The sequence below is a fragment of the Carcharodon carcharias genome, chromosome 16 (genome assembly GCF_017639515.1).
Source record: "Carcharodon carcharias isolate sCarCar2 chromosome 16, sCarCar2.pri, whole genome shotgun sequence".
NCBI classification, from domain to species: domain Eukaryota; kingdom Metazoa; phylum Chordata; class Chondrichthyes; order Lamniformes; family Lamnidae; genus Carcharodon; species Carcharodon carcharias.
In genome coordinates this window covers 7905877-7926944 of record NC_054482.1, presented here as the reverse complement: position 1 = coordinate 7926944, position 21068 = coordinate 7905877, and the positions used below count along the sequence as shown (strand labels likewise).

Sequence of the window (21068 nt, the reverse complement as noted above, 5' to 3'; positions counted from 1 at the left end):
ACCTTAGTTAATAATTAAATCCATACTTCAGGTTTCAAATATGTCCTCTTTGTGATTGCCTCATTATACCTAGTGTCTCACACACCATATTTGTTTTGAAATTCTTTTCATCTGACTCCTGTGACATTGTGTCACTCTAGCCCTGGAAAATAATTCCAGCGGTACAGGTAGATGAATCTGACATAGTTGAGAACTAACAGCATTTCAGACACTTTTTTTCCTATGGAAGGCTATAGATCAGGAAAGGGAATATGCCAGAGTTGGGTGGGTGACAGGGGAATAACATCCCTTTCTCCTCCATCGACAGGGGTAATAACTCCTGGCTCTCTGGGGAGAAATTGAAAAAGCAATAGCCATGAGCTGTGAAGCAATGCCTGTAGGAGAATTGAAAGTTAATGCTCTTCTTTATTTTTTGTCAGGAGTTGCATCTCAGTGTCATGGTTTCTAAACTATACGTAAATGTTATGCTTGCTTTGAAAATCCTTTCATGTTCTACGTTACACTTTTTGAAGAAGGTGAGTGCAAAGTGAACCTGGAGTGTCTTGGAAAAATAAACCTCGCAGTAGGTTTTCTCAGTCAAAAAGGACAAGGCCCTGTCACATCAGTCAGGACAGGAGGGGGTCAGGGCAGCGCCTGTTGATGAGTGAGGGAAAAAGAAGTGAATTCATTCTGCTTCAGGCACTTTGTCAAGTGCCAGTAGCTTACTGTTGAAAACCAGTCACCCATCACTGTGTTACTGCCATGGGGGTCAATTCCTATGTATAAATCATGGACCTGCATGGGTTTTGAAACTTATTGCAGTTACCAAGTAAATGAAAATAAGGAAAATGCTTCTGCCTTGATTGGTAGGACTCAAAATATCTTCCCACATGTTGCTGCTTAATAAAATGTATGGCTGTATTGATTCATAGGATCAAGTCATTAAAATGTGTAGTTTTGTTTATTGGAATGAAGCAATTAAATGGTTCACTTATGCCAGAAATAACCTTTTCTGATGAAAAACTATTGATTTTTTGCCACAGCTTTATAAGTGACAATGTTTTTGATTACTACTGACAAACCTCCTTAGAGTGTTAATTAAAAATGTACCAGATGAGCAGGTGCAGGAGATCATTAAGGAATGTGAGTACTACAGACCCACAATACATTTTTTTAACTTTACATAATGAATAGGGCACCAGAGAAAACAACGACTTCATCAGCAAAATTATCATCTTCACAAGTTAAATATCATTAATTCCTTTACCTTTGGTTACAAAGCAACTTATCTTTAAGTTATCATTTAATTTACGTTATTGTGTCATATAGATTTAGTTGCATAAAATGCTCTTTAAATATGTAAAGACATTTTCAGTCTGTTTCCTGTTCCTTGGTTAATGGTTTGCCATGGTTGTAAGAAGGTTTAAAGATTAGTACATAAAAATTACAATGAGTGCTGTTGAAGGCATGAACTAGAATTTAAAAATTACAATAATTATATAGTTTTTCTTTTCATGTCCCTTGTGCTTCCTTGTTAGCCTGTAAAATTTAGAAACTATTTCACTTAGTGCCAGGGAAATATAAGACTCATAAGTACAGTACTGAATAAACAGTTTCATTAATATTGTGCCACAGATCCCAGATTGTAGGATTCATGGTTGTAACATTCTTTTACAAAATTTAGTACAGTCTAATTCAATATAATGCAATATTTATTAGGCTAATTTTCTGAAAAACTTTATTAATATGTTGAACAACATTATATGCAAAGCGTTACATTTAATTGCTTACCTTGCAGTGCCTTTGAGTCACAGACACAAGGGGCTGAATTTTCATGGAGATTCAGAGGCGGAACTGGAGGCAGGCATGTTGGCAATTGCTTGTTATCAGCTGCCATCCTGGTCCACCACCGTGATCCCACCTACATGTTATTTTGAGGGAGGGGATGTGACAGCTAACTGCCTAACAGTGATGGGTAAGCCAATTAGGCAAATTCAATTGTCCATTTAGGGCACTGATCAAAAGCCATCTGGAATTGTCCTTTCAGCATGCAGGCCCCCATTGAGGTGAATGGGTGCAGGACCATTGATGCCTCGTTCAGTTTAAAACCCGCTATCCACCCCCCCCCAATCCACAATAGCCACGATTGCCAGAGGGAGAAAGCTGTGACCACATGCCATCTAGTGGAGGGGAAGCCTGGGCTAAAGTCTGGCAGCTGTGGCCACTTCTTATTTTTAAACTTTGAAAACTCTTCAGAGAGCACCTCCATCTTGAGGGTGCACTGCTGTTCCCCAACCTATATTGGCAGCACCCACCTGTGACACTGGGGCTGCCGATCTTCCAGAGCTGAACAGCCTCCTGTTGGCCCTCCAGACTTGGGAGCCCATCGGCTGCCCTTAATTGTATGGGGGCTCCATGAGTTGAATCATTTAATTGGCTGCCTCTTCCAAAATCTCCCTCTGCGTCCCACCGTCAGTATTTGTGGATTCTAGACCTGCATTTTCAATCCTACAGACACAGGCAGATAGACAGACACACACTTACTGCTGTTTGAGCTTTTATCTTTGCAGGGTAAAGGAAGGGAATGTCTACCTCTTGGTGACCAATCACAGGATAGCATTGATGGCTGTAGAGAAACCATGATGCAGACATGCAAGAGGAGTAAAATGCGATGATTAAATATCTCGTAATGGAAAAGCTAAGAAGACAAGTAAACATTCAAAACATTGTGTCAATATTAAATCAGTGGTTCATGCTAAGTGGCTATGGGGAAAGGGGGAAGAAGATGTGGAAATTCTTAATATTAGATCAAAAGTGCAAATAATAGCAACTGCAAAATTAAATAACAGCTGATTAAAGGCTCCAGAATTTCAGAGGACTCTTGATTTCATGGTACATGTTAATACTTTAGAGTTAATGGTCAGTTCATGGGAAGATTATTGTTGTAAAGGTATGGCAGTTAAAATGCTGGGCTTTAAAGATTGCCAGAACATTTTTAAAAGTGGCAGTTCAGAAGGTTATCCACATTTGTTTAATTAAGTCAGAAGAGAGAGAGCTATAAGTGCAGTTCAGGGAGTTTTTGTTTTGTGAGTTAGTGCTAAATTATTTTGAAAGCATTCAGTGAACCCTGAAAGGTTATAAAGCCCATTTACTTCATCAGATCAAAACTGAAATTTTAATTGCGGGATAACTAACTTAAAGGTTGGTTTGAGGATAGCCCAGAGCAGACCATGTTGCCATGGAGAGGGGTGGAGCTTAGAAAGGCTCTCTGCTTTCAATTTATCTGGGTGTTTGCTGGGAGAGGTTTTTTAGTTGCAGTTTGGACCTAGTGTGGTTTGCAGCTTACTGAGAGAAGTTAGCCAGAATAAATGACAGTTAGACGGACCTGCACTGTAAACAGAGTAAAGCACTAACTTCATCATTTACCACGGGAAAGACCGATGTGGCTTAATCTCAGCTTGAATTTTGTTAGGAACAGAAGTTTGAAGATTGCCTAGTTTGAAGCTAGAGGGAGAATCTACAGTAGGTTTCGATGTCTTATTGCAAAAGAAAGTAACCAGCAGATTAGCTTGGAAGTATTGTAAAAGTAACCAGAAAAAGGGACTGAGGCTTCCACAGTCAAGAGATGGTAAATGAAATTTTTACCTCTGAGAATAGCTGGAGCTGAGGAGAATTATCCAGAGGACTGTGGCATATTTGTGAACATACTTACCTACAGAAGTAAATAACTTTAAGATTGATGTGCCTTATAAGAGAATTCCTGGGAGAAGTAAGAAACAAACCTGAGTGCATAAACAATATTGTTAAGTTAACAGTGCTTGTTTTGCTTTGTTAAAAAAGAAAGTGAAATCTTGTGGCGTAGGTCTATTGTTTAAAACGAGGTATTCAGATTTCTTTTTGAATGTTAATGGTCCCTAACCTGATGGTAACAATAGATAGCAATTCTTGTTGCAGTGGGCACGGATAACTTTAAGTACAGGACAACATAAGCCTCTAAGAGACCAGCAACTTCACAATTTTCTCCCTTTATAGAGTTTTACTTTTCCACAAGACCTGTTACAACATCCAACCTGACAGCAAACTGCAGCGCCATTTCTATGTGCTGCTGATAGTTAAGATTGCACTGATTCTACAGAACCATAGCATTATACAGTACAATGTGGATGTGCTGGCTCTTTGAAAAAGCTATCCAATTGGTTCTGCTCTACTCCTCTCTTTTTATAACCCTGCATTTTTTTTTTATTTTTGTGTATTTATCTAATTTCTTTTTGAAGGTTGGTTCCACCACCCATCAGGCAGTGAATTTCAAATCTTATCAACTCTGTGCATAAAAGAAATTCTTCTCTTGCCTCTGGTTCTGTTGTCAATTGTCTTCAATCTGTATCCTCTGGTTACCAACCAATGGAAACCGTGTCTTAATATCTCCTCCGTCAAAACCTCTTATAATTTTGAATACCTCTGTTGAATCTCCCTTTAACATCCTATCCTCTAAGAAGGCCAATCTCAGCTTCTCTAACCTCCCTCTCCACCCAACTGAAGCCCTTTATCCCTGGTACCATTCCAGTAAATCTTTGCACCCTCACCAACATTTGTATCTATTCTCAGCTGAAACACAATGTAAATTGCCATGATGTAAAATGACTGTCCCCTATTTCCATTTTTTGGATCAATTTTGAACTGCACCAATCCAGATCAGGCCCGTGGAAACAGCCTGAATGCCTATCCTTGCTGTTTGCTTGATCTCCTGTACATTGAATCTATGGATTGGGCAGAAACTTGACATCGTGGAGAAGTGACTTGTAAACATCAAATTGTATCAAACTAATTTTTGACCAATAGGCTTGAATTAAATTTGATCTTTGCTGCACAGGAGATTTTTAACCAATCATTTAAACTGGCTCTTTGGCTTGAAGTTCTATCGCTGACATGGCTTTGGATTGATGTTTAGCCTTTCTGGGCTGCACATTCCTAATAGAGGAGTGCAAGGTCTGATTTGGTTGTTTGCCTTCAACGCAAATTTTCTACTTACAAAGCTTGAAAGGCTAAACATATCATTAAATCAGTACCAGATTGATTATGCAGGAGTGAATCTGAAACAAAATTGTTATGTAACCTTGCCTAATTGTGCCATCTGGAATCATACTGGCTGAAAAATTATAGCTATTTGGAAATTGGCTTCATGCCAGCGTGATCACAGAGGTACTGCATTATAAACGCTTCCGAGGACTCAATCCAGGGTCTCCACCCAGTCTTTTTCATGTCGTACAGCAAAACATCACATAATCTCTCTTTGCCCTCTCTCAACCCAGCAACAATGTTACCAATTTTGGTTGGACTTATTCCTGGAGGAATCATACGGCTTTCCGCCTCTAACTGTTCTACCCTTTTTTTTTACCATCTCCAATACATATAACAAATAAACAGAAGTGCTCAAAGAAAGTTAAAAAAGAACAGAATTGCTTTTTGATGGGCCTCTGACTTTTTCTGGGAACAGTAACCTGGAGATTAATCTTTAATTCCCAGGGACTTCAGGACAATCCTGAGAGTGTTGGCAGCCCTACCCCAGTATGAAACGTAATACAGAGGACAAAAGTAAAGTTGCAGTGGCATGCATTGTAATCCTGCTGTGAAAAATAATGTAAATGGGGACTGCACCAATTGATTTTCTTATCTCAGAGTGAACTAGAACACTTCTAGCCTCAGCATGAAATAAGCAGAGCTCGTAAGTCTAATGAAGCTGATGAAGAACAATTGGCCAAAATGGTACAAAACTAAATTAAGTTAGTAATCAAGATCCTCTTGTCTAAATCTGGTGGGTGCACAGCTCTATTATGAAGCTTTAAGTGTAGCAATGTGTTTGTGCAGTTACCAGAAAATGCTTGCCTTCCGCAGGTAATGCCATAAAATCTTTCTTGTCAGATCTCTGTGCTGCAGAGACAGAAGAACATCAAACAACAATTGTGCAACTTCTTTCATGTGGCTCGTTTGTTCGGTGGGTTTCTTGTCAAACATACACAGCTCTGATTCTCACAGGACTAGCCCTTCTCTTTATTCTGTAGTACATATTGAAAAATCATTCCTGTCAGCTGACACTCAACCAGCTGCTCGCAAGAACTTTGGCATAGTTTTCATAACCTATAAAGCACTACAGCAGAACACCGGTCCGATAAAATGCCTGAGGAATTTGGAGGGCTGCCACAGAGGATGCAGACAACCCTGTTGCAATTTGACAGAAATTTCCACAAAATGCTGAAAACCTAAGCACGCGGTCCCAGGAGCAGGCTGCGGCAGTTTACTTGAACTAAACATATATCAACTGTCACACGTTGACACTCGGTGTTGACCAAACACAATGGAACATCCAGATGGCTTAAACAAAGTGCACAAGATGTGAACTGTTATTTCCAGCTGGTTACATCAACTTCCAGTGTTACGTCGAGTTTATTTTGTGCTACAAATAAATGGCTTGAGGATGCCAAGTACGCAGGTTCCAGGTACTGCTTCCTTCACAGCTCTCAGCCTCAGTTTTCAACTTCCCAACATTTAAATGCTGCAAATAGAAAAAAAAAGCGAGTTCCTGGTATTAATTCAGAGATATTATGAACTCATTCTGTCCCTCAAGTTGGAGGATTAAATGGCGTGTTTTTTTCTTAGAAAAACAATTTGTTTTTATCAAAGTCAAAATATTAATTATCTTCACACTCAAGTCAATGGAGTAGATTATAATTTAAATAATTATTAGAAGAATTAAAAGAGGGCATATGCTATCTTTGTGACAGAATTGTATTTATGAAATATTAGCTGAGCTTCCTAACATTATACATACTATTCTGCTAGAAACAATCTGAAGATTTAAGAAAATGCAGTTCTGCTTTGATTCTGAGTTTATAGGTGCAATTGTTCAGTCCGAATCCACCTAATAGTTTGTGTGTGAACATAAGAGTGGAGGTAAGGTAAAATTTGGGACTATTGCCTCCCAGATTTGAATAGGTACTTAGTGTTTAGGATCACCCATGATGATTGGTTAAAAAGGAGAGGTACCAGAAGATAAATATCATCCCTGGAACAGGACCTCATCATGAACACATACTATTAGAAGGGAAGGGGGAGTAAATTTCAAAATTAATTTGAAAAATGCACCCCTCACTGTGAATTAGTTCATGTATAATGTAAACATGGTACATCATGAGGTAATGGGCAACATAGTGTTGCTGAAGAAGTCAATCCAAAGTTCCCGGCTTAATTTGAGCTATTTCATCTCTCATTTAAAATGCTGGTCTTGTGTCTGTGATCGGGTAACACATGGAGCGAAGCTGGGATAGAGCTGGACTGTGAGGTCCCCCATTTTTGAATCGACTAGGATCACATATGATGAATGGCTGTTAAGGGGAGGTACCAGAAGGCGACTGACATCCCTGGAACTGTACATCAACGTGAGCCCAATGCTTTCAAATCACCTTTTACCTCAAAAAAGCATGGCTGATATTTTTGCTGCAGTCCTGGATTGTTAAATAAAATTGCAGTAACCTTTTGCTTTGACTAATTTTTCTTATTTTTCCCCTTTTTCGTTTTCATTAGGACAGCTATCTACCCCCAGCCTGCCACGAGGACCCGATGAGGAGCTGTCGTGCTGTTCTCAGAGCCCAGTGACCTCCATTAAGGTACAATCAGAGCACTTAACTCACTGTGCAGGCTTTCCATTCACTTGCTAAGCTTGTAAAACCACAGCCTTGTTTTATATTAGTAGCTAGTTAATTCTGAGATCATCTATATTAGATAAACATGTCAAGAAGCAGGCTTAATCTTTGTAGCACTGGGTATATTTTAAAACAAAACATTTTATTTCCTTTAGGTTCAATCAACATTGTGTGCATAGCACAAATCAGCCCATAAACATGCGCATATATATATTATATATATATAATATATACATGTAGAAACATATATAATACATTTACATACATAAACACATGCATGAATCGGGGCTGGAAATCCACAAGTGCCAGGATGTGCTTGCATTTGACCTCCAAAGCTGACCTTGTAGACTCCCTCAACTTGAGGTCAACATCACTATCACTAAAAGCACTGGAAGAGTTCTGAATTTTTGGATCATTTTGTTTTTTTAAAAAACAATAATTGGTAAGTAGCTGCAGTTGAGTGGCGTCTTTACCATGGATGATGTTGTCCAGGTCATGATGAAAGAGGAGATGGTTCAGACACTTGAAGGGCTGAAAAGTGATGAGGAGGAGGTATTGGATGGGCTGCCTGTACTTAAAGTTGATAAGTCACCAGGACTGGATGAGATGTATCCAAGGATACTGAAGAAAGTGAGTGTGGAAATTGCGGATGCACTGGCCTTAATTTTCCAGTCTTCCTTAGATTCTGCATGGAGACAGAACACTGGAGAATTGCAAATGTTACACCCTTTATACGGGTTGATTAAGGAAAGCCAGAATGTATTTGTCAAGGGAAAATCATGTTTAACTAACTTGCTTGAGTTTTTTGATGAGGTAATAGAGAGGATTGATGAGGGTAAAGCTGTTGATGCGGGGTAAATGGACTTCCAAAAGGCATTTGATAAAGTGCCACACAACAGACTTTTGAGCAAAGTTATAGCTCATGGAATAAAAGAGACAGCAGCGACATGGATATGAAATTGGCTGAGTGGCAGGAAACAGAGGGTAGTGGTGAGCAATTGAATTTTGGACTAAAGAAAGGTTTCATAGTGGAGTTTCCCAGGGCTCGATGTTAGGACACCTCCTCTACCTGATATATATATATATATTAATGACCTAGACCTTGGTGTACAGGGCACAATGTCAAAATCTGGGGAAGGTACGAAACTTGGAAGTATTGTGAACCATGAGGAGGATAGTGTAAAGCTTAAACAGGCAGATTGGTAGAATGCGTGGACAAGTGGCAGATAAAATTTAATGCAGAGAAGCGTGAAGTGATTTATTTTAATCGGAAGAACGCGGAAACAATATAAAATGGAGTACAATTCTAAAGGGGGTGCAGGAATAGAGGGACCAGTTAATAAAGCATACAGCATCTTGGGTTTTATAAATAGGGGCATAAATAGGGGTACAAAAGCAAGGAAGTGATGTTAAACATGTATAAAACATTGGTTTGGCCTCAGCTTGTGTATTGCATCTAGTTTTGGGCACTGTATCTTCGGAAGGATCTGAAGGTATTAGAGGGGTTGCAGAGAAGTTTCATGAGGAACTTCATTTACATAGAAAAATTGGAGAAGTAGGAACTATTCCCCTTGAAGAAGAGAATGTTGAGAGGAGATTTGATAGAGGTATTCAAAACCATGAGGGGTCTGGACAGAGTAGGTAGTGAGAAACTGTCCCCACTGGTGGAAGGATCGAAAACCAGAGGGCACAGATTTAAGGTAATTGGCAAAAGAAGCAATGATGACATGAGGGAAACCTTTTTCACGCATCAAATGATTAGAACCTGGAATGAACTGCCTGAGTAGGTGGTGGAGTTGGGGGTCAGTTAAGGCTCTCGAAAGGGAATTGGATCATTATCAGAAAAGGCAAAATTTGCAGGGCTGTGGGGACGAGGCAGGGGAGTTGCACTAGGTGAATTGCTCATTCAGAGGGCCAGCACAGACATGATGGGCTGAATGGCCTCCTGTGCTGTAACAATTCTCCGATTCCATGATAAAATGTCACCGTGTTGCATACTTAAGCCTGGCCACAAGTGACTGAGCAATTTGCATATTAAGAACAGTGTACGTCACATTCACGCTGTTATTTTTGCACCAAATTCAGAGCCAATGTTTACAGGCTACTGCCAGTGTAGTACTTTGTTCAACGAAATATAGTCTGACTTGTCAGAGAATAAGATGGACAATTCCCATCCAGACTTCCTTTCCCTATCCCTGTTTCACTTAAAAATGGAACAAGCATGTGCACAAACACACACTGTTACACACAGTCATTCGCACATTCACTCACATGTTCTCACTCTCTCACTTTCATGAATCATAGCATCAGTGTGCTATGATGGAAGACCACGGGAAACTGAAGCAAGAACCTTAACCCCACTACACAATCAAGTCCTTCAAGATTCCATTACCACTATATCAAATGGTTATTAACAGCCTCAAAATTATAACTTCTGTGTTTTATGTACTGTGTTTTTCCTTAAGTTATATTCAGTGAGGAACCATGACTGCAGAGCATTTTAATGTGAATTGTTTTACATATTCTTTTCATTCATTCTTTTGAGACTTCAACCTTTTGGAAATAATTGCTGGAGGAGTCAGTGCTGCACTTACACGTGCTGTAAGCCATTTGTATTGGCTTATTAAACCTGGATATCCCTCACAATTTGTATTGTACAAATTAGCAGTACTAAAAAGATTAGAGGTTCCCAGGGAAAAAATGATTTCAGTTCTGTTCAATTTGGGTGTTATGATGAATGAAGGTTTCCGTTAGGATGCTCACTATCAGATGTGTGGAATTGCCTGTTGGCAATATATGACAACTGATTGGATGTCGGTGACTTATGAGTGGAGGCATTGATTACATCATTGCATTGCACTCCGATTTATGACTGACAGCCAGTAATACAGACCAGAGCAAATATTAAAGTATGAACTCATTTTAAAATTCAAAATGGATGGATTGAAATCTCTTCCATAACTCTGTCATTTTGTGAGCGTTCCTTTAGTAGGAAGGGCAAACAGAATTTGAAACTCTGTGCGGAACTTTTTGAAAGTTGAAATGTTTCTTTAATCACTAGTAGATGTTCTATGGGGTTGCTTATGAATGGACCAGAACCTGGTGTAAGATTTTTAATGTTTACAGCTCCAGCCTTAATGCATTCACAGTTCACCCATCATTGAATGTACTGAAACAAACTATCAATCACTGATTTGATTTATGCCAGTATAAAAATGTACAGTTATAGTGGTAGAACTCAACAGCACAAAAGAAGGCCATTTAACCCAGGTGTCTCTGTGAACTCTTTGCTATTGCCAACCAAAACTAGTCCCCCTACCCTGCGCTCACCTCCCTTGGCCTGTATCTTCCATTGCTGTAATAATTATAAAAACCTATTTACCAGCTTTGCCATCACTCAATTATGAATAAGTGCCTTTTCTGCTCAAAACCTGTGGTTCTCATTTGATTATATTTTGAAAGGCATACCTTCCATTGCCAGGGCCACAAATGTGGCCAGGGCATTGTAACACCAGGTCACCTTTGGTGGATTTATAATCTTTGCTTAATTTGCCAGTAATGTTGTTTATTTATATTTCTCAACTCCCTCAAAAAGGTTCCTTTTTTCCTCAGTTGTCTAAATGATTGTATTTTTTCCCCCTCATGTAGTTCTTGGAGAAGTATTGCCTTTGAAAAACCTTGCTTTGTCACTTGGTTCCGTTGGTAGCTCTCGCCTCGGAATCAGAAGGTTGTGGGTTCAACTCCCACTCCAGGGACTTGAGCACAATTTTTCATCTCATATTCCAGTGCAGCACTGAGGGAGAGCCGCATTGTTGGAGGTGCTGTCATTGGGATGAGACGTTAAAGACGATAACGTCTGCCCTTTGGAATGGCATAAAATATCCCATGGCACTATTTTGAAAAATAGTAGGAGAATTATCATTGGTGTCCTGAACAACATTCATCCCTCAATCAACATCAATAAAAAACAGGGAGCTTCCTGTAAGCAAATTGACGGTTGGACTTGCTATATTACAACAGACTATAAAAAAAAACACTTTCTTGGTTAATGTCAAGTGCTTTGGGACATCCTGAGGTTTTGCTATTTAAAAACATGTTTTTTCGGAGTGGGGGGGTGGAAGGAAATTTTATGCACGTTTGAATCCTCAGTAAGCAGTGCCTGAACAGGTGGATATCTAATCGATAATCTGAACCTGGCTGACTTGTTTGAGATCAACATCAATACACCTCAAACATCCCTCTCCGATCCTGCGCAAACATGCACTTTTGTTCCATTGTATTTGTTTGTCATAGTCGAGTAAGATGGTTATAGGTGCAGATAAACAACAATTCCCATATTATGTGTCTCACTAGAACTGCCCAGTCCTATTCTACTTAGTCATCATGACTTGTGGGTTCTTGTGGACCACATGATCAGAGGAGAACTACAACACCCACAATGCATTTCTCTCATGCGCGCGCGCGCGCGCGCACACACACAAAGTGTGCACACACGCGCATACACACAGAAACTGCGCATACACACAGTAAAATTTGGTTTCATAGCACCCGTATTTTTGGTGGTACGAGCGTTATTTTGCTTGCAAAATGGCATCTGCATCCCTTGCGCACACTGCTGTTGCAAGCCATTCAGACCCCAGCCTTGGCTAGGGTATTAGCGTAGTGCTGATTTGAAACCTGCGCTGCCACTTTCACTGTCGATGATCTAGCTAGGTAGAATAGGACTGGGCTCTTTCCTAAGTATTCAGCAGCCGGAAGGACCTCTCACTAACATTATTTAAATGGATCATCAACTATTTTCAGGTTAGTCCCTGACTGATTTCCACTGGCTGTTGCTACATTTGTAGAAGTGTTTGGTGGCTTGTACTGTTATTTAAAGTTGCTAAAATCTACAAGGAGTGGTGTGGCACGTGCTGAAGATCTTGATCCTATTGTCAGGGATTTTTTACAAACCACTTGCCCCCAGATATGAGTACAGCAGTTTGCATCCTTCTTGGATTACGGCATTACAGGAAGAATGAGCAGAGGCAACACAGAGCAGGATAAACCTATGGAAGTGGGAGGAGGAGGAAGAGGAGAAAGGCTCTCGGCAGGAGGGTATACCTGCCCAGGGTGTTCAGGGAGCAATTCTCCTACCTCAACCTCAGAGAGGAACAGTGCATCAAACATCTCTCATTCGCTAAGGAGGTCCTCATTCAAATCTACCACCTGTTACAGCCACAACTGCAACCACAGAGCAACACAAGGATGGCCATTGCCGGTCGTTGTGAAAGTGACTGTGCTGATGAACTTCCATGCATTTTGGATCCTTTAATAGGCTGGAATGAGGGATATTTGCAACATCTTACAGTTATCTCCCTTGACACTGTGAGTTTGGGGCTGGGTGAGGCCCTCACCCTGGATTTTCAGCCTAACAGCTGATTAAAAAGTCCGATTAAAAAGGAAAATGAAAAGGCAATTTGATTGGCAAGCTTTAGAGTAAAGCAGTTATTCATGTCAATCCCAGCTTTGGCCTTGGGTGTGTTTGGTAATTTGAAGGTCTTATAGCTGAAGTATGACCCACTATGAGGCACAATGTGTCAGAGAACATTGTTTCATTTGTGATGCCCCTTGAATTGGGCCAATGCAATGAACATGGCAAGATTTTTAATTGTGTAGATGTAGTTTTAATAGTTGAGAGTTGCAGTTTATGTTTATGTTATGATAAAGAAGATACAAACCACTCTAGCTCTAGTGCGGGTTTCAGTAAGCGTGTGTATCATCGTCTGTCAAAAGTAGACAGCAATGTCAATAAGTCTTTTCTTTATGAATTCACTGCTGCTGAGTCAGCTCAGCACATTTCTGTTAGTAGGATTTTAATCAAGAACAAACATCCAGTTCCAGGGTAAATGCATAGCTATACACATTAATGATGCATTATTTATAATGCACAGCTCAAAAGATCAGGGGCCCAATTTTCCCCTTTTGTCCTGGGAATAACCGCAATTTACATACAAACCAATCTGTAAAACTAGCAAAGGCTCAGCAATAGCTTCAAAAGAAAGCTTGACACAGACTCAGAAGAATGTTGATTTGCAGTTCCTTTGGAGGAATAGTGAGGCACTGAATTGTATCACCTTGCTGCAAGTACAGCAAATATTTTGTCACTTGTATAACTATTAATCCTGGCAGAAATTAGAAGGATTTTGCCCCAATCCTTGCAGAGACTTTGTACTGGAATTCTCTGCTGCTCCATCTGATTGTTATGTGGTTTTAAAATTGGTTATGTGGTTTTCACAGTGGATAAGAAAGCATTCTTCTCTCCTCTCCTCCCAGTTCAGAGGCACTTCTGTTCTCCCCCACCCTCCCACACCCAACACTCAATTCTTGTTTGTCTCATCGTTCCAGCTCCTACTGGCACTCCCCTCCCCCTTTGGACTCACATGGAAATTGGCTCCCCTCACAATTCAGAATCTCACTCCCACTGTTCACTCTGACACTCTTCACTCTCACTCCCACTGTTCACTCTGACACTCTTCACTCTCACTCCCACTGTTCACTCTGACACTGTTCACTCTCACTCCCACTGTACACTCTGACACTCTTCACTCTCACTGTTTACTCTGACACTCTTCACTCTCACTCCCACTGTTCACTCTGACACTCTTCACCCTCACTCCCACTGTTCACTCTGACACTCTTCACTCTCACTCCCACTGTTCACTCTGACACTGTTCACTCTCACTCCCACTGTACACTCTGACACTCTTCACTCTCACTGTTTACTCTGACACTCTTCACTCTCACTCCCACTGTTCACTCTGACACTCTTCACCCTCACTCCCACTGTTCACTCTGACACTCTTCACTCTCACTCCCACTGTTCACTCTGACACTCTTCACTCTCACTCCCACTGTTCACTCTGACACTCTTCACCCTCACTCCCACTGTTCACTCTGACACTCTTCACTCTCACTCCCACTGTTCACTCTGACACTCTTCACTCTCACTCCCACTGTTCACACTGACACTCTTCACCCTCACTCCCACTGTTCACTCTGACACTCTTCACTCTCACTCCCACTGTTCACTCTGACACTCTTCACTCTCACTCCCACTGTTCACTCTGACACTCTTCACCCTCACTCCCACTGTTCACTCTGACACTCTTCACTCTCACTCCCACTGTTCACTCTGACACTCTTCACTCTCACTCCCACTGTTCACTCTGACACTCTTCACTCTCACTCCCACTGTTCACTCTGACACTCTTCACTCTCACTCCCACTGTTCACTCTGACACTCTTCACTCTCACTCCCACTGTTCACTCTGACACTCTTCACTCTCACTCCCACTGTTCACTCTGACACTCTTCACTCTCACTCCCACTGTTCACTCTGACACTCTTCACTCTCACTCCCATTGTTCACTCTGACACTCTTCACTCTCATTCCCACTGTTCACTCTGACACTCTTCACTCTCACTCCCACTGTTCACTCTGACACTCCTCACTCTCACTCCCACTGTTCACACTGACACTCTTCACTCCCACTCCCACTGTTCACTCTGACACTCTTCACTCTCACTCCCACTGTTCACTCTGACACTCTTCACTCTCACTCCCACTGTTCACTCTGACACTCTTCACTCTCACTCCCATTGTTCACTCTGACACTCTTCACTCTCATTCCCACTGTTCACTCTGACACTCTTCACTCTCACTCCCACTGTTCACTCTGACACTCCTCACTCTCACTCCCACTGTTCACACTGACACTCTTCACTCCCACTCCCACTGTTCACTCTGACACTCCTCACTCTCACTCCCACTGTTCACTCTGACACTCTTCACTCTCACTCTCACAGTTCACATTGATGCTCTTCACTCTCACAGTTCACACTGACACTCTTCACCCTCACTGGTCACACTGACGCTCTTCACTCTCACAGTTTACACTGACGCTCTTCACTCTCACAGTTCACACTGACGTTCTTCGCTCTCACAGTTCACACTGACGCTCTTCACCCTCACAGTTCACACTGATGCTCTTCACTCTCACAGATCACACTGACACTCTTCACTCTCACTCTCTCAGTTCACACTGACACCCTTCACCCTCACAGTTCACACTGACGCTCTTCACCCTCACAGTTCACACTGACGCTCTTCACTCTCACAGTTCACACCGACACTCCTTCTCATTCTCTCTGTTCACACTGATACTCTTCACTCTCACTGTTCACACTGTAATTCTTCATTCTCACTCCCACAGTTCATACAGACACTCTTCCACCCCGCTCACAGTTCACACTGAGATGCCTCACTCCCTGTTCACTCTGGCACTCTTCACTCTCACACCCACAGTTCATACTGACACTTGTCTGTCTCAATTCACACCATCACTCTTCATTCTAACTCCTACAGTTCACACTGTGTCTCTTCACTCTCAGAGTTCACACTGACATTCTTCTCTCTCACTATTCACACTGTAGTTCTTCACTCTCACTCCCACAATTACATCGACAATCTTCACTTTCAAATTTCACATTAACACTATTCACTCACACTTCACACTGACACTCCACCCTCACAGGTCACACTGGCCCTCTTCACTCTCAGTTCACACTGACCCGCTTCACTCTCACTTCAACAGTGCACACTGTCATTCTTCACTCTCACCCTCACAGATCACATTGACACTTTTCACCCTCACAGATCGCACTGACACTGACACTGTTCACTCCCACATTCACACTGACACTCTTCACTCCCACATTCACACTGACACTCTTCACTCCCGCATCCACACTGACACTCTTCACTCCCACAGTTCACACTGACACTCTTCATTCTCACTGTTCACATTGTAATTCTTCATTCTCACTCCCACAATTCACACTGACAGTCTTCACTCTCACAGTTCACGCTAACACTATTCACTCTCACTTTACACCATCACCCTTCACTCTCACTGTCACAGTTCACACTGATACTCTTTACTCTCATAGCTTACCCTGACACTCTTCACTCTCACTCCCAGTTTTCACTGACAGTCTTCAATCTTGGTCTCTCAATTCACCCTGACACTCTTTAGTCTCTCTCTCACAGTTCACCCTGACACTCTTCACAATTCACTCTGAAACTCTTCTCTCTCACTCTCACAGTTCACACTGTCATTCTTCACTCTCACAGTTCACACTGACACTCTTCACTCCCACAGTTCACACTGACACTCTTCACTCCCACAGTTCATACTGACACCCTTCACTCTCACTCCCACAATTTACTCTGAAACTCTTCACTCTCACTCCCACAGTTCATACTGACACCCTTCACTCTCACGACTCACTGGGGATAGTGTGCTGTAATATCAAGCCCCACTGTTCCCCGAGCCATGAAAGGTTTGACCAAACCACCAGATTGCCCCAATTCTACCTAACTGTTTAATTTTAGTTTAACAGAATATGAGCACCAAGTTTGTAAACTTAATAAGTAAATAAACTGCTTATTGAACAAACTATTGTTAACCAGTAGCAACAGAAAGAAATAGGAACTGCTAATTTTTAATTCTATAACCTGAACTCGACTCCTTCTTAAATCCCCATACACACACAGACAAAAACACGAGACACACAAAATCATGGATTTTAAGGGTGGGATGAAACAGTTCAATAGCACCAATTCTGGAGTACAAGATTTGATGGGTTGATTTTGATTGATGGGTTTTCAGAAGAGAGCAGGTTTTAAAGATATGAGAAGAAAAAGCCAGTTAGCTATTATTGTGGAATCATTGGAATCTTCCACACACAAGAGAACAGGTTTTAGGTCGTGTTCCTTTCAGGCCAGGAGTTTTTCAGTTCACTGCTCTCACACAAATCCCTGGTCACCTAGTCAGGGGCCAATTTAAATGCTTCTTCAAGCAGCTGCTGTAGTCCAGGACTCCTTTCTCGCACCATCCTGCCTTTCATGGCACACTCTGTTCCAGGACTGCAACATTGTGTATATCTCTCACCCTGTTCCAGTGGACATGTCTTTCAACCTATAGCCATTGATCCACAGCCCAACTGAAATTAAAAGATATGTTCCATACACTCTCACAGTTCACACTGACAATCTTCACTCTCACTCCTGCAGTGCACACTGACACTCTTCACTTTCAACCTCACTGTTCACACTGAGACTCTTCCCTCTCACTCACAGTTCACACCGACACTCTTCACTCATTCCCACAGTTCACGCTGACACTGTTGACACTCACTTTTCACAGTGAAACTCTTCCGTCTCACCCAAAGTTCACACTGTCACCCTTCACTCTCTCCCTCACAATTCACACTGACACTCTTCACTCACACAGTTCATACTGTCACTCTTCTTTCACATTTGTAGTTCACACTGACACTCTTCACTCACTCCCACAGTTCACACTTGCACTCTTTACTCTTACAGATCACATTGACACACCGCACTCTCAGCCTCACTGTTCACACTTTCATTCTTCAGCCTCACTTCCACACTCACACTGACACTCTTCCCTCCCACTGCTCACACTGTCACACTTCACTCACCCCCACAGTTCACACTGACACTCTTCATTCTCTTCCCACAGTTCACACTGACACTGTTGATGCTCACTGTTCACAGTGAAACTCTTCAGTCTCACACCCACAGTTCACACTGTGATTCTTCACTGTCACTCTCACTGTTCACACTGACATTCTTCACTCTCTCTTTCACTGTTCACACTGGCACTCTTCACTGTCACTCTTCACACTCTCACTTTTCACACTCACTCTTCTCTCAGTTCACACTGTCACTCTTCACTCTCACAGATCACACTGTCACTCTTCACTCTCACAGATCACACTGTCACTCTTCACTCTCACAGTTCACACTGTCACTCTTCATTATCACTCTTACAATTCATATTGACACTCTTCAGTCTCACAGTTCACACAAACTATCTTCACTCACATTTCCACAGTTCACATTGACACTATTTACTGTCACTCCCATTGTTCGCACAAATGCTCTTCACCCTCTCTCTCTGTTCACACTGATGCTCTTCACTCTCTCTCCCACAGTTCATGTTGACCCCCTTCACTCTCACTCCACACTGTCACTCTTCACTCACTCTTGCAGTTCACTCTGGCACTCTTCACTTGTCCCACATTTCACACTTACACTCTTTACTCTCAGTTCACACTGACACACTTCACTCTCTCTCGCACAGTTCACACTGATACTTTTCACTCTCACTCCCACTGTTCACACTGTCATTCTTTATTCTCACAATTCACACTGACACTCTTCACTTACTCCCACTGTTCACACAGACATTTGTCATTTATTCCCACAGCTCACACTGACACTCCTCACTCTCACTCCCAGTTCACACTGAGACTGTTCACTCTTACTCTCACAGTTCATATTGACAGTCTTCACTCAGTTCACACTAACAATCTTCACTCTCACTCCCACAGTTCACGCTGACACCTTTCACTCTCACTCCCACAGTTCACATTGACACTCTTCACGCTTACAGTTCATAATGTCATTCTTCAATCTCACTCCCTCAGTTCACACTGATACTCTTCACTTTCTTTCCCACAGTTCACACTGAAACTGTTGACGCTGACAGGTCACACTGAAACTCTTCAGTCTCACTCCCACAGTTCACACTGTCATTCTTCATTCTCACTCTTCACACTGTCACTCTTCACTCTCACAGTTCACACAACACTTCACTTTCATAGTCACACTGACACTCTTCACTCACACTGTTCACACTGACAACCTTCACTGTCACTTTCACAGTTTGCACTGTCAGTCTAGTTCACATTGAAACTCTTCTCTCTCACATTTCACACTCTCACTCTTCACTCTCACTTTCGCTGTTCACACTGACTTTCTTCAATCTCACTCCCACAGTTCCTACTGATTCTCCTCAGCCTCATAGTTCACACTGAGACTCTTCATTCATTCCCACAGTTCACACAGACACTCTTCACTCTGACTCCCACAGTCAACACTGATTCTTCACTCTCACTCTCACTGTTTACACTCCCATCCTTCGGTCTCACTCCCACAATTTGCACCATCACTCTTCACTCTCACAGCTGCAGTTCACCATGAATCTCTTCACTCTCACACTTGACATTGCCACTCATCACTCTCACTCGTAAAGTTCTTACTGTGACTCTTCACTCTCACTGTTAACACTGCCATTCTTAACTCTCACTCCCACAGTGCACCCTGACACCCTTCACACTCTCAGTTCACAGTCACACTTCATTCACTCTCACAGTTCACACTGACAGTCTCCACCCTCACAGTTCACACTATCACTCTTCACTCACTTCCACTGTTCACACAGACACCGCTTTACTTACGCCCATAGTTTGCACTTACACTCTTCACTTTGACTCCCACATTTCACACTGTCACTCTCTAGTTCACACTGACTCTCTTCTCTCTCTCAGTTCACACTGTCACTCTTCACTCTCTCTCTCTCTTTCACAGTTCATATTGACATTTTTCCCTTTCACAGTTCACACTGTTATTCCTCACTCTCACTTTTGCTGCTCACACTGACACTCTTCACTCAGTCTCATTGTTCACACTGTAATTCTTCACTCTCACTCCCACAATTCACACTGACACTCTTCATCCTCACTTTCACTGGTCACACTGACACTCTTCACTCTCTTTTCCACAGTTCGTACTGACACTGTTGATGCTCACTGTTCACAGTGAAACTCTTCAGTCTCACTCTCAATTCACACTAACTCTCTTCATTCTCACTCCCGCAGTTCACCATGAATTTCTTCACTCTCATAGATCACACTGACACTCTTCACTCTGACTCCCACGGTTCACACTGTCACTCTTCACTCTCACAGTTCACGCTGACACACATCACTCTCACAGCTCACACTGACACTCTTCACTCACTCCCACAGTTCACACTTGCACTCTTCATTCTCACTGTCACAGGTCACTTTGACGCTCTTCACTGTCACTGTTCACTCTGACATTTTCATTCTCACTCCCACAGTTCACAATCACTGTTTGCTCACAATCTCAGCCACACTGTCACTCTTTGCTGTCACTGTTGACACAGTCACTGTTAAATCTCACTATTCACACTGCCACTCTTTACTCTCACAGTTCAAACTGACACTCCTCGCGTTCACTATGATGGTTCACACCATCACTGTTCGCTCTTACTCTGACAGTTGACAGTGACACTCTTCGCTCTCGCTCCCACTCTTCACGTTGACACTCTTGGTCTGCCTCTTCACTGAAAGAACTACCCCCCACACAGTGCAGAGACTTGCATTTCTTTGCCCAACTGCAGCAACAAGTAGGAGACATGAAGGTGGTGCTTTCTTCAGGGTTACTTGTCATCT

General features: G+C 42.1%; 1 protein-coding gene across 1 annotated transcript in view; it reads left to right on the top strand.

The window, feature by feature from the left end:
* LOC121289375 (adhesion G-protein coupled receptor D2-like) overlaps nucleotides 1-21068 on the top strand; it is a 275259-nt gene that overhangs the window by 180032 nt on the left and 74159 nt on the right. The window contains exon 19 of the mRNA XM_041208753.1: nucleotides 7558-7640. Coding sequence (XP_041064687.1) covers nucleotides 7558-7640 — 83 coding nt within the window. The remainder of the gene's footprint in view (nucleotides 1-7557; nucleotides 7641-21068) is intronic.